The sequence below is a fragment of the Eurosta solidaginis genome, chromosome 3, assembly GCF_040869045.1.
Source record: "Eurosta solidaginis isolate ZX-2024a chromosome 3, ASM4086904v1, whole genome shotgun sequence".
Taxonomy (NCBI): domain Eukaryota; kingdom Metazoa; phylum Arthropoda; class Insecta; order Diptera; family Tephritidae; genus Eurosta; species Eurosta solidaginis.
The window spans coordinates 232,896,767-232,910,047 of record NC_090321.1 but is presented as its reverse complement, the minus strand read 5'-3'; the positions used below and the strand labels follow the sequence as shown (position 1 = coordinate 232,910,047).

Here is a 13,281-nt window from a genome sequence, read left to right as displayed (position 1 = left end):
AAAAGTTCTGCAGGGCGAAATCAAAAGCCCTTGGCATCATGGCAGGAATACTGCTCGTGGTATTGCATATATGAATAAATTAGCGGTACCCGACAGATGATGTTCTGGGTCACCCTGGTCCACATTTTGGTCGATATCTCGAAAACGCCTTTACATATACAACTAAGGGATATTCCCTTTTAAAACCCTCATTAATACCTTTAATTTGATACCCATATCGTACAAACACATTCTAGAGTCACCCCTGGTCCACCTTAATGGCGATATCTCGAAAAGGCGTCCACCTATAGAACTGCGGCCCACTCCCTTTTAAAATACTCTTTTAAGCGGTAGTTACCCACCGACGTGTGCCGTACGTACGGACGTTTGTCGTACGAAACACGTTTGACCGAACACTCAAGCCCGTAGGAATCAATGTGTGCGTCTGTGTACATGTACATAACATATTTGTGTGTGCATTGTTTACTGCAAAGCACTGTTGCCACTGACCAGTTTGCATGCATGCTTATGCAAACATTAACTTTTGGAATTACAATTTTTCATTGTGCAAATGGCAGAAACAAATACTGAATAAGAATTTCTAGTTCATTTATTTGTAACCTCCAATTTTATATAATAATTTTAGGATAATTCAACAAAATTTTAAACAATCATTAGGCCTTTTTGTATAATAACTGCAATTAGTCCAAACATAGCACACCAAATGTTTAATAGGCAACTCTGTCTTGTGAGAGAGCGATCAGCATAAAGCGGCAGTTACTCACGAACGTACGTACCAAAAACGTGTCAGCTTACACGACCTATCTTATGAGTGTGCAATGTAAACGAAAACTCACCGACGTGCAACGCCCGTACGTACTTAGCCCGGAACGTAGAAATCAAAACAATTTTGATTTTTTCCGTAAGAACGTGTCAGCTGATCGCTCTCTCACTAGACAGAGTTGCCTAGTAAACTTTTGTGGGCTAATTTTTGACCGTTTGCAGTTTTATGCAAAAACACCTAATTAAAGTTTGAAAAATTGTGAAAATAATTCGAAATAATTATGTAAAAGTGCAGATTATAAATATGTAATCTATTTATATGTATTTAATATTAATTCCAGCTTTTTACAATACCAAAAATTAAATTGGAAAAAGTTGATGTTTCCATAGGCATGCATGCAAAATGGTCAATGGCAACAGCTAATCTGTAAACAATACACACACACAAATATGTTATGTACATGTACACAGACACACACATTGATTCCTACGGGCTTGAGGGTTCGGTCAAACGTGTTTCGTACGACAAACGTACGTACGTACGGCACACGTCGGCGGGTAATTGCCGCTTAATACCTTTCATTTGATATCCATGTCATACAAACACACTCCAGGGTTACCCTACGTTTTCCTACATGGTGATTTTCCCTTATTTGACAGGATGAAAAAAAAATCTTTCCAAAAAACGTCACCCTGGTCTACAATTTGGTCGATATTTCCCAAACGTATGTGATATGGAATTAAAAACCACTTATGAACCATTTACGAAGCCAATGCAGTTAAGCTCTCAGCTGAGTATGTAATGTTCGGTTACACCCGAACTTAGCCTTCCTTACTTGTTTTGTTTACGTGTTTTTTTTTAAAGTGTTATTTCTGTGAAAAGTGCTTTATTTGTTTTACAATAAATTGTGAATTGTTTGTACAAATATAAACTGTAGAAATTGTTATCTTGGAAAAATATCTACCAACTTCTACCACTGTTTTCATTTTTCGTCAACCAACATTCTCTTTTTAAAAGTTCGCGTAATGTATGTATTGATAGTTAGGCGACGATGAAGGCAATAATATCAAACAGTACTTCATCAAGAAGTATTCTGGAATGCAAAGAAACATTTAAGAGACTTCTCTCAGGCCATACGATACATTTATACTGGGTTCTCGGTCATAAGGAGATCAACTCAAGGACTATAAATTTTACTAAATTTTTCAAATTTGGTTAGTGATTGCAGAATGATGTTGGATATCCACTTGAGAATTATCAGGCTTAAGAATAATAAGTCAGTGATGTTAGATATCAACTCCAGAACCAGATATATATTTCTCGAAGGCTGGAGAAATATTTTTTCCATTTTTGTTTTGTAAACAAAATCCAGCTGTTGTTCTATCTACAATTATCTAGATAATAAAAAAAAAAAACAATGTTGCCGTACAAAACAGCCTGCCCGCAAGTTGCTCTGTAGTTTGACTGGAGCTTAAATTTGAATGGAGTTTAAGCTAACTTAGTTTAAGCTTAACTTAACCATCTACTAAAAACCGGACCTAAGACAAGGAAAATCGTTAGCAGTACTTCAACTATTGAACATTTCATCTGAAAAAGCTACAGATTTTTTTAGTAAATATATACATATACATGTGCTAGGGAAACACGAGGCATAAAAGTACACAAACATTATTCAAACAATGTACATATTAATTTGATATTGTTTTGCTGAACAGCAACAACGTAAATGGGGAAACGTGCATTAACACTTCACATACCATAATACCAATTTCCTATCACCACCTTCATATAGTTGGAGGTGGGCGGAGGCAAGAAGGTATATTAACAAATGATAATTATTAAACAATATAAAGTAGCAAAATTCATATCTGGCATATTAAATAGAACTAACTAAATAAGCAAAATGGATAAAAGCTGTTGCGGTAGATTTGGCGAGAGTGAAATACAAGCGAAAGAACATACATATTGTGACGAATATTAGTGACACTAAGTGATACTCACATCCCTAGCCTGATGCTAAGTAAATGAAGTCACAACAACAATAAAGCAGGCAGTCACTTGTATGTACATAAACGAATCAATCATTATGTCTACACATATGTACGTACACGCAGCGGAGAAGCAACGCACAACCACATGCATATATCTGAGATACTCCCGAAAGTATGCAATGAGAGAAGCTATAAAATCGTGCATCAGTAGTTACAGCTGAGAAATTTGATAGCTGATGGCCAACTAGTAGATTCTGGAAATGGAAGCGCCTAGAAGATGCGAACGAGGAAATCAGAGAGTATAAAAGGCAACAAAAGTAGAGGCGCAATAATCAGTTTCGATTAAGCACGCTATCTGTCGAGCAATATAAGTGTTATTTTGAAAGTACTTGAATAAAGGCCATTTTGCATGATTAAATATTGGAGTTATTTATTCAACAGTTTAGTGATTCGAACTTAGCAGAAGGTTGCAAATAAGAGGATTTGCAGTAAATTCGTTACAATTAGTGTCAGAAGAGGAATTGTTGAATAAATTCCGAAGACTTCGAATACAACTTGGACATGGCAAAGTTGAGTGAATTGACGATCCAGCAACTGAAGAAGGAGTTGAAAGTCCGTGGATTGGCTACTTTTGGCGATAAATCCCAGCTACAAAGACGACTAAGTGTTGCTATGGTATTTGAAGGAATCAATGCTGAGGAGTATGTCTTTCAAACGAAACACCGCAGACAGTGACGAGCACAATATCTGCACAAACATCGACAATGGCATCTCAGCTGGAGTCACAGGAGGCACGCATTTCAGAAATGGCGTCGCAAATGTCATCTCTATTGGAAGAACAGAAGACATATATGTCATCTCAACTGGAAGCGCAAGAGGCACGTATATCTGGAATGTCGACGAAAATTTCGGAACAGGTATCGTCGCAGCTCTTTGCGAAACTGGAAGAGCAGGATGCAAAAATTTTAAAACTCGAGGGCAAAATTGATGCCGAGATAGAAGCGGTGAAAGGTCTGCAACAGTTACAACTAAATCGCCCGGCTGTTCCAGCGAGCAATCCGAAGGTAAAAACTCCATCTTTTGACGGCTCTGTTCCTTTCTAGGTATTCAAGCTTCAATTTGAGAAGACGTCAGCAGTGAACAACAGGAATGCTGAAGATAAAGTTGCTGCACTGTTCGTGGCATTGAAAGGGTCTGCAGCTGAAATCTTACAGACAATTTCAGAGTATGAACGGAACAACTATGAAACATTGATGAGCGCTCTAGAGAGACGTTACGGAAGCGAGCATAGAAAACAGATATATCAAATTGAAATGCAAAATCGTTACCAAAAGGCGAATGAGACTTTGCAGGAGTTTGCGTCGAATGTTGAAAGATTGGTTCATTTCGCAAATGCAGACGCACCCGTGGAATACACCGAGGAGGTTAAAATTCAGAGCTTTTTAAATGGAATACGGGATGCCGAAACGAAACGAGCTACATATGCGAACCCGAAGCCAACAAAATTTCTGAAACGGTATCCCATGCACTGACTCAGGAAACAGCGTCGCTTTTGAGTAAGCCCGCATACAAAGCTCATCGCGTGGAAGTGTAAAGGCCAGATTGGGTAGACACAATTTTGGAAGCACTGAAGGGATTACAACAAAAAAGTGCCGGAGTTATGAAGTGTTTCAAGTGCGGTAACCCAAGTCACATTGCACGTCATTGCAGCACCGGTCATGGTAGTCCCAACTTGGCTGGTCGTAAACGCAAAGCTGGAGGAGATAAGCAAGAGCGAGTCAAATGTAAAGATCGAGAACTTGCCCCAGCTATCTCGCAAACTGGAAGGAAATCGAGCAGTCTTACCGTCAAAGGAAATGTGGGTGACAAGGAGCGTGTACTGACTGTAGATACGGGCGCATCTCATTCTTTAATCCGATCTGATTTGGTTAACAGGAGAGTAAAAACATTACCTGGAGCAAGATTGTGTACGATTACTGGCGAGTATAACCAAGTCCAGGGAGAAGTGGTATGTGAAGTCTTAATTGGGGAGGTCATGGTTCTACACAAATTCGTTGCGGCAGAGATCGTTGATGAAGTCATATTGGGAGTGGATTTCTTAGTTGACTATGACATCAGGATCGATATGCAGAGAAGGATTATGCAGTATAAGAACAAAGATGTGCCACTTAACTTCAGTTTTGAGCAAGGGTTCAGCAGTAAGCGAGTGCTGTTGAAAGAGATTCGACAAAAACCACAAAAGTCAAAGGCAGCAGATCGGGCAAGGGTTGATGGAACGAATGGGCCAAACAAATCAAAACCGAAGGTACCTGCGAGAAAAACACTTGCATTTACAAACTTTAATGGGTGCACTGAAACGACTGAAAGAATTTTCCAGAAAGAATGCAAGGGTGGTTTCAAGTCAGCGCGCATAAATGTTGTGAAACGTCAACACGATACTGATTATGCAAAGGCAATTCGTCAAGATCAAGCCCTACGAAGTAGTTCATTGGCCAAACAACAGAGTGCGAGGGAACGACCCAGGGTAACGAGTAGTAGGATGAAACACAGGTACGACAAGAACTATAATTCGGAAGGTTTCTTGGAGGGAGATTTGGCACTGCTATACTACCATCACCGGCGGAAAGGTGTTCCATCCACAATTCGATGCAGTTGGGAAGGCCCGTACAAAGTTGTGAAGAAGATCAGTGATACCATCTACCGCATACAAACCATTGGGAAACTACGAAATAGAAGGGTGGTTCATTTGGAGAGGCTAGCAGCGGTTAGATCGAGAGATTTGTCTGATCGGGACGATCAGACTTAGGTGGAGGGCAGTGTGACGAATATTTGTAACCCTAAGTGATACTCACATCCCTGGTCTGATGCTAAGTGAATGAAGTCACAACAACAATAAAGCAGACAGGCACTTGTATCTACATAAACGAATCAATCATTATGTCTACACATATGTACGTACACGCAGCGGAGAAGCAACGCACAACCACATGCATATATCTGAGATACTCCCGAAAGTATGCAATGATACCAGCTATAAAATGGTGCATCTGTAGTTACAGCTGAGAAATTTGATAGCTGATGGCCAACTAGTAGATTCTGGAAATGGAAGCGCCTAGAAGATGCGAACGAGGAAATCAGACAGTATACAAGGCAGCAACAGTAGAGGCGCAATAATCAGTTTCGATTAAGCACGCTATCTGTCGAGCAATAGAAGTGTTATTTTGAAAGTACTTGAATAAAGGTCATTTTGCATTATTAAATATTGGAGTTATTTATTCAACAATTTAGTGATTCAACCTTCGCAGAAGGTTGCAAATAAGAGGATTTGCATTAAAATCGTTACAATATGTGCAAAGAACCTTGTATGACCAAAAGCATGATACAATTATAAGAAGGTAACTCGCATGATGTAATAATAAAGGTGATGCCAACAACATAACCTCACTTTTTCGGCACCTCTAAATGCCAGTATTTACGGGTATTTCAAAATTAATAAATTTGGATTGTTTAATTTGTCGTACAAATTCTTCAAACAAATTATAGCGTTTTCTTTTCTGAAATAAATTGGTGCCTAAGTAAATGGTAAAGCCTTAATAGTGTTACTCCTACCCCAGAAAATTGTCAACATTTATAGTGCATACAAAGAACATTTCGTCTAATTTTTTTCCGGTTTTGGGAATTGAATCTTCGAATTCCAATAAATGGCAAGAGGACCCTTAAATTGCCTCTTAAATCGCCAGGTTAACGAACGTATAAGGGTAATATACTTGCAACATTTAGACGTACCTAAGCAGCTAACACATATCGCAAAGTAAAAACCCGTATCACAAATTTTTTCCTTGTAATTGTTAAATATATGGCTTGTTGCCATGTGCTTTTTCAAGATTTGTAATTCTTCGTTTTAATTATATTTTTATGTCAGTATTATAATTTCACTCCCATCCAGCAAGTGATACCCCCATCATGCCCAAGCCAGTGGCCTCAGACATCCTCCCATTGTCACAGAAATACCAATTTAGTCATCATGTGTCGTGTTGATTTGTTAAATAATTTAGCGTTTTGGGTAATTCCTAGTGGTGACTTGTTTTCTTTATGTAGATTATTAATTTTTTAATTGTAAAGTTCTAATTCCAATTGTATAAATTTGTTTAATTGTGAAGTTGAAACCAGGTTAGACAAGGTACTGTAATGCACTTGTTATAGTTGTTATGTATTGCTTGTTTGCCAATATTTACATAATCTTATTTTTGTAAATGAATTTTCGTCGTATGAATAATGAATAATGAATTTATATTCATTCTGGTTATGTGTTTCTTCATATTAGGTTTATATAGCGTAGCAATTATATGTAAAATATGAATATATGTACATAAGTTATGTAACATAACCGTACATTTAATTATGTACATGATTGTACATTAATATATGATAAGGGTATTTTCAATCCCGTTACTTGTACTTTTTGTCCTTTGTGGAGTTATATGTTATCACAATTTGTATGTAAGGTATAATCTCTACCCCGTTATATGAATAGTTCATATAATAAAAAAAAAACGTGTATGTATATATTGTCACAATATTTTATCGTATCCAATCTTTGTACTTTTGTCCAATTTAGTTTATATTTTTCCAATTTATAGTTAATGTCTCATGTCAAGTTGTATTCATTTACAATTTAAAAAGTTCCAGTGTAATAGATATATCTCTTTTGATTATCCACGTAGCTTCATGCGAAGATTTTGTATTACATGTTGTCCATAACTGTTTTATTTATCTAGATTACTAATTTTTTTAGTAGTATTTTATGTATTTATTTTAACTTTCGATTTTAATGTTAAGTAGAACTAATCACACCATTACTGTTCTATTTACAGTTTCGTAGCTCCGTTATTTCATGCAGCATATTTCTTCCATTATACAAAGTTTAAAGTCTTGTTTTGTAGCTCCGTTATCTTGTACAAATTCAATTTTAATGTTACATATTATTAATGTTTTTTATACACTAATGCCTTTTTAATTAGACAAAAAGTTAATTTTAATTGAACAAAATCTATAAATTTTACTCTACATAGAACATTTCTTTTTTACAAAACACTTTTACACTTAAACGAATGTGTAATTATGACATTTCATCTCACCATATTCACTCATATCACAAATCACACAAGAAGATTGCGCATTGCTCATGTAAACATTACATCATCTCTTTTTTATGGGCAATTCTTCCGTCATTTTTCTTTGGCTCTTGTTTTTTTCGCTCTTTCTTTCATTCGCTCAAACAGTCAACTGTGACATAGATGCGTAGAAAGAAACCATTTTGAACTCGTGAATGCGCAATCTGGGTAGGTGATTTGTGCACTTATATTAACAGAGTATATGTGGAACTCAAGAGCGAATTGAGAGTTTCACAGAGTTGCACTGCCACACCACCATTTTATACAGGGTAAAAGTGTAACGCTCTTGCGTTGCGAGCAGGCAACAATTTTCACAAAAGAACGAATACCCCGTAAAGGCGTTGCCTGTTTTTTAGAATAGAACAACAACCCTTGCGTGGCGTACAAAAAGCGTAACACTATAGCCAGAAAAGAAAACGCTATTAGTTTTCTGCAAAATGTTGTATATATTCTGTTAGGGATTACAAAGTTACGTTAATATGTTTGGCTAAACAATTCCAGTAACGGCTTATATGTTTATAATATTTCTAAATGTATAGTGAAATTTACTACGATCGTAGTAGAACTCAAAGGCAGTTCTGTATGATGGACAACCCTCTAAATTATGCATGCCAAACTTGTCAGAATAAGGGAAAACACACCTGAATATTCATTTCATCATGATTGGTACCGAAGTCAAATGCGCCAGCTCTGGCTTCAAAAATATTTAACAAATTGTGTTTATCCATAGCTTAATTAGATTAGGGATTAGGACTAGGACTGGGACTGAGACTCGGAGTGGGACTGGGACTGGGACTGGAACAAAATACATACCACCCTCTGGGACAGGCAATAAGGGATGAAGAAGAATGAGAAGAACGTGAGAGAAGAGAAAAGAGAGAAGGAGACTGAGAGAGAAATAGAATGAGGAAAAAGTGACTAGGGATGGGGGGAGGGCAGAGTTAAACGGAAAAAGCTTATTAAAATGTTTGCAGATAGGCCAAATTTAGGGCAGAACAACGTCTGCCCGGTCTGCTAGTCTATATATATAAAAAGAAGTGTACATTTTGATTGGCACTCCATAACTCGAGATTGGATAGAAAGATTGCCATGAAATTTTTAAGAAAGATACAGGAAGGAAAGTTGATGGTTAGTTGATTTTGAAATCCCAAATCGGTTTAGCCATTCTTGAGTTTTGAATTTTTTTTAGAAAAAATTCAAATATGTATATAAAAGAAAGTGGTGTTAGTTACACTACGCATAACTCAAGAACGGATGAACCGATTTGGCTGAAAATAGGTGGAGAGGTAGCTCAGAACCAGGGAACGGAAATGGGATACCTTTTATCCCGTTCTGGCTAGGGTCTTGATATTAAAACGTGGACCTGGGTAATCCTGGGATATGTTTGTAGAGTATGGGTGTCAAATGGAAGCTGTTTATGAGTACTTTGATACTGGGTATTTTTCGTACCCCTGGGTGACTAGGGTCTCGAGATATAGGCCAAAACGTGGACCGGGCACCCCTAGAATGTGTTTATATAATATGGATATCAAATGAAAGCTGTTGATGAGTGCTTTAGTACCAGGTAGTTTTCATACCTATTGGTGACTAGGGTCTCGAGATATAGGCAGAAACGTGGATAAGGGTAGCAATAGGGTGTGTTTTTACATTATGGGTATCAAATTGAAGCTGTAGATGTGTGCTTTAGTACAGAGTAAGTTTTATGCCGCTGGGTGACTAGAGTCTTGAGATATAGGCCAAAACGTGGACCCGGATTCACCTAGAATGTGTTTTTACATTATGGGTATCAAATTGAAGCTGTTGATGTGTGCTTTAGTACAGAGTAAGTTATACACCGCTGGGTGACTAGGGTCTCGAGATATAGGCCAAAACATGGACCCAGATACACCCTAGAATGTGTGTGTATTATGGATATCAAATGAAAGCTGTTGCTGAGAGCTTTAAAGTAATTTTCATTGTGATATTCGATTTAGTCGCATCAACCTGGCAAAACTGATAAATATGCATGCGAAGCCGAAATAAAGACATGAATTAAAAATACCCACATACCTATTTACATACATCCTATTCGATTTGCCTGAAATTTGGTATATAAATTTGCCTATATTAGTATTTACGATGCTTTTTTCTGGGAAGTAGACCAGAGACGGACTGGGACTGTGATGAGGACTAGGATTGGGACTGAGACTCGGAGTGGGACTGGGACTGAGACTCGGAATGGGACTGGAACAAAATACATACCACCAAGTATGAGAAAAACTTGAGAGAAGAGAAAAGAGAGAAGGAAAAGACTGAGAAAGAGATGGAATGGGACGAAGATGGTGATAGATGAAGCGAAAAATACGGAGGGAGGAGTGAATACAAAGATTAGGAAAAAGTGTAGTGGGACGAGGGCAGAGTTAGACGTATTAAAATGTATGCAGATAGACCAAAAATTTAGGACAGAACAACGTCTGCCGGTTCTGCTAGTACTATATAAAATTCTCGTGTAACAGTGTTTGTGTTGAACTTCAAAACGGTTTAACCATTCTCATGAAACTTTGTGAGCATATTGAGTAGGTCTGAGAATCGGATCTTATCTATTTTTCATACCTCAAAATGTTAAGGGGCCCAACCTTTAATTTTTTCAAGCAGAATTTTTGGTTTTTTTTTTTCAAAATAAATATAATCCTCTGAAGCTGGGACTGGAACTGGGACTGGAAATAAATGATGGCGAAAAATAAAAAGAACTAGAGCGAAGAGAACGAGGGAAGGAGAAAGAGATAGATGCAAAGGTTTAGAGATAGGGACAAATAGAGCGGCGGAGGGAGGAGAGAGAGCAGGAGAGAAAAAAGGGGCTGGAAAAGGCGGAGAGGGAGAAAGGGACGCAAAGATGGGAGTGAATAAAAGCATAAAGAAAAGTAATGGAAAAAGGTGGAGGGAGATTTAGAGGTAAAAACTTATTAAAAGTTATGCAGTATACCAAAGTTAGGGTAGAACAACTTCTTCCGGGTCTGCTAGTTTATTTTTTATAACTTTATTTTATTTTATTTTTCATTTCATGTTATTCCCTTACTACCTTAACACTTATTGTTGTTGTTGTATTAACGATAACGACACACCGCGAAAGCTTTGGGGAGTGTTATCGATGTTGATGGTCCTTTGCCGGATATGGATCCGGTACGTTCCGGTAACAAAGCACCATTAAGGTACTAGCCCGACCATCTCAGGAACGATTTATATGATCATATTAAACCTTCTAGGCCATTCCACCCTCCCCACCCCTTAGGGGTAGTCATACCTTCCTCTAACACGCAGGAGGACGGGTGTGGATGGTCAGGTTTTCAATTCTATAAAGCGTAATTTTTTAAAAATAAATAAGTACTCAATACGTACATATGTTTAATATAGTTTTTTTACAAAACATAGATTTATTTAAGTGTAAAAATTATTCATAATGCAATACAAACAAATTTTGATATTAGAGGAATTCATTACAAAAAATATATTACATAAATTTCGAAAATTTAAAAACTAGTATTCGCTCTACTGAGTCGGTATTGGCGAATTTCCAGAGCTTTTGAAATTTGTTTCATATAGCTTCACATAGTAGCTTTTAAGAGCTAAACGATCTTTAAGGGCTTTTTAAAATTTATGATTACTCTAACCCGCATAGTGAGCAACATGTGAAATGTGTTCCATTCTTATGCATTATTCTAAGATATGAAATTGATATTGAAAAATTAATATTAATCTTATCAAACTTAAATGTTAATTAATAATTCAATATTCAATAATTGGTAATCAAATTTATTGTTAATTAACGGTGGTCGAGTTCTACTTATACATTCTTAATGACAAACTTAATATTTTTAACAAACTCTTGGACAATTTTAGCTTTACTTCTGCTAGCGTTACGAAAACTGCATACAAAAGTTATAGAATTTCAGTACTGTATCTATCTAAATTAAAATGTTTCTTTTGAAAACGAAATAGAAGACGTTTCTAGAAGTTTAGAAACGAATCATAACTAAAAACAAGGAGACTTCGTATAAAATAATTTCACTAAATCATAATAAAAATGTAGATCTTTGAATTAGCTGTTTTGTAGGACTGTTGTTTACTAACGATTATTCGACTAACCGATTAGTTGATTAGCAACTTTTTATATGAAGGAACTTTTGCTAATCGACTAATTTGTTATTCGAAAAGTCCGATCTCAAGAGCGCTCTTTCACTTATTTCCACTTCAAAGAGGAAACAAGGTTTTTAAAGATTATGGTTATGGTAAAAGCATATTTCGAAGCTGTAATAATTACAGTGTTCAAACGAAGATTTAAAGTTTATTAACTCTTTCTAGTCAACTTCAAAATTTCCTCAAAACTTCACCAACACAACATTATCTCGCTCCAACTTATCGGAGTTTTCACGTAATCTCAATATTTCAGCTTGATTTTTATCGCAGAGTTGCATCAACTGCGTATTGATGGTTATAATGCGTTCACGCAATACAGGCAAAGTATACTGACTCAAACGTTCCGGTTTGTGTACATCCTCACGTATTGCGTTCACTAATTCGCGCAAATCCTGCACCTCACGATAGGAGTTTTCACGATATACCAACAAATCTTGACTTAATTGCACTTTCAAATTCTCTATATCATTAACAAGTTGTGTGGCAACGCTATCAGAATTTGCAAGTGGTATAGCAGTGGGGCCATTTTTATTTTTTGCACTCTGTGGTTGATCTACAAAATTATCTGGATTCAATTTAACTTGACTACATTCGAGATATTTTTGTTGTGATTTGAGACATGTGAGCTCACAAAGTAATGCTGTACATGATTTCTTTTTAGCTAATCCTAGCGAAGTGTTTATGTTGGTAAATCTGGTGGACGCGTGGCGACTGTTCGGTGCTACTGAACGCATTGTCTTTGTTTTGGTTGGTGTTGCTGTTGTTGTTTCTGCAGTTGCTGTTTCTGCAGTTGCTGTTTCTGCAGTTGCTGTTCCATTCACAGCTTTAGACTGCAGCGCTGTTTTGTCCAATTTCATAATATCTATTGTTGCTGGTAGTTTTTTTCTGAATCTAACTTCTTATCTCACCTTATCTAACTGCTGCGTGCTGGTTACAAATGCCGTATCTGCACCTGACTCAATTGTGTGCCGATTATTGTAGTCCTTGTATATATTACTCCACTTTCAGGACTCACCAAGTAGTCTCACACCCAAACTTGTCTTGTTTCTATTTTTTATTTACACCATGTAATCAATAATGATCCAGTTGCTACCATCAACGAGGCGATCGCATCTGTTCGTGCCTTGTTGATTTCAATCAAGCAGAGTAACTCTTCGCCCGTATCCAAACAATGTTACAA

At 37.0% G+C, this 13,281-nt stretch overlaps 2 protein-coding genes across 4 annotated transcripts in view; one reads left to right on the top strand and one right to left on the bottom strand.

The window, feature by feature from the left end:
• The window catches only part of Sik3 (Salt-inducible kinase 3), a 215,810-nt gene that overhangs the window by 68,268 nt on the left and 134,261 nt on the right, over positions 1-13,281 (top strand). The gene's annotated exons all lie outside the window — the stretch shown is intronic.
• On the bottom strand, positions 12,284-12,958 carry LOC137243627 (uncharacterized). The gene has a single exon (XM_067771516.1). It carries the CDS (start codon positions 12,956-12,958, stop codon positions 12,284-12,286), a length of 675 nt encoding a protein of 224 aa, XP_067627617.1.

Coding starts and splice junctions, on each gene's coding strand:
- LOC137243627 (XM_067771516.1), bottom strand. CDS start 12,958: ATGAAATTGGACAAAACAGCGCTGCAGTCTAAAGCTGTGAATGGAACA.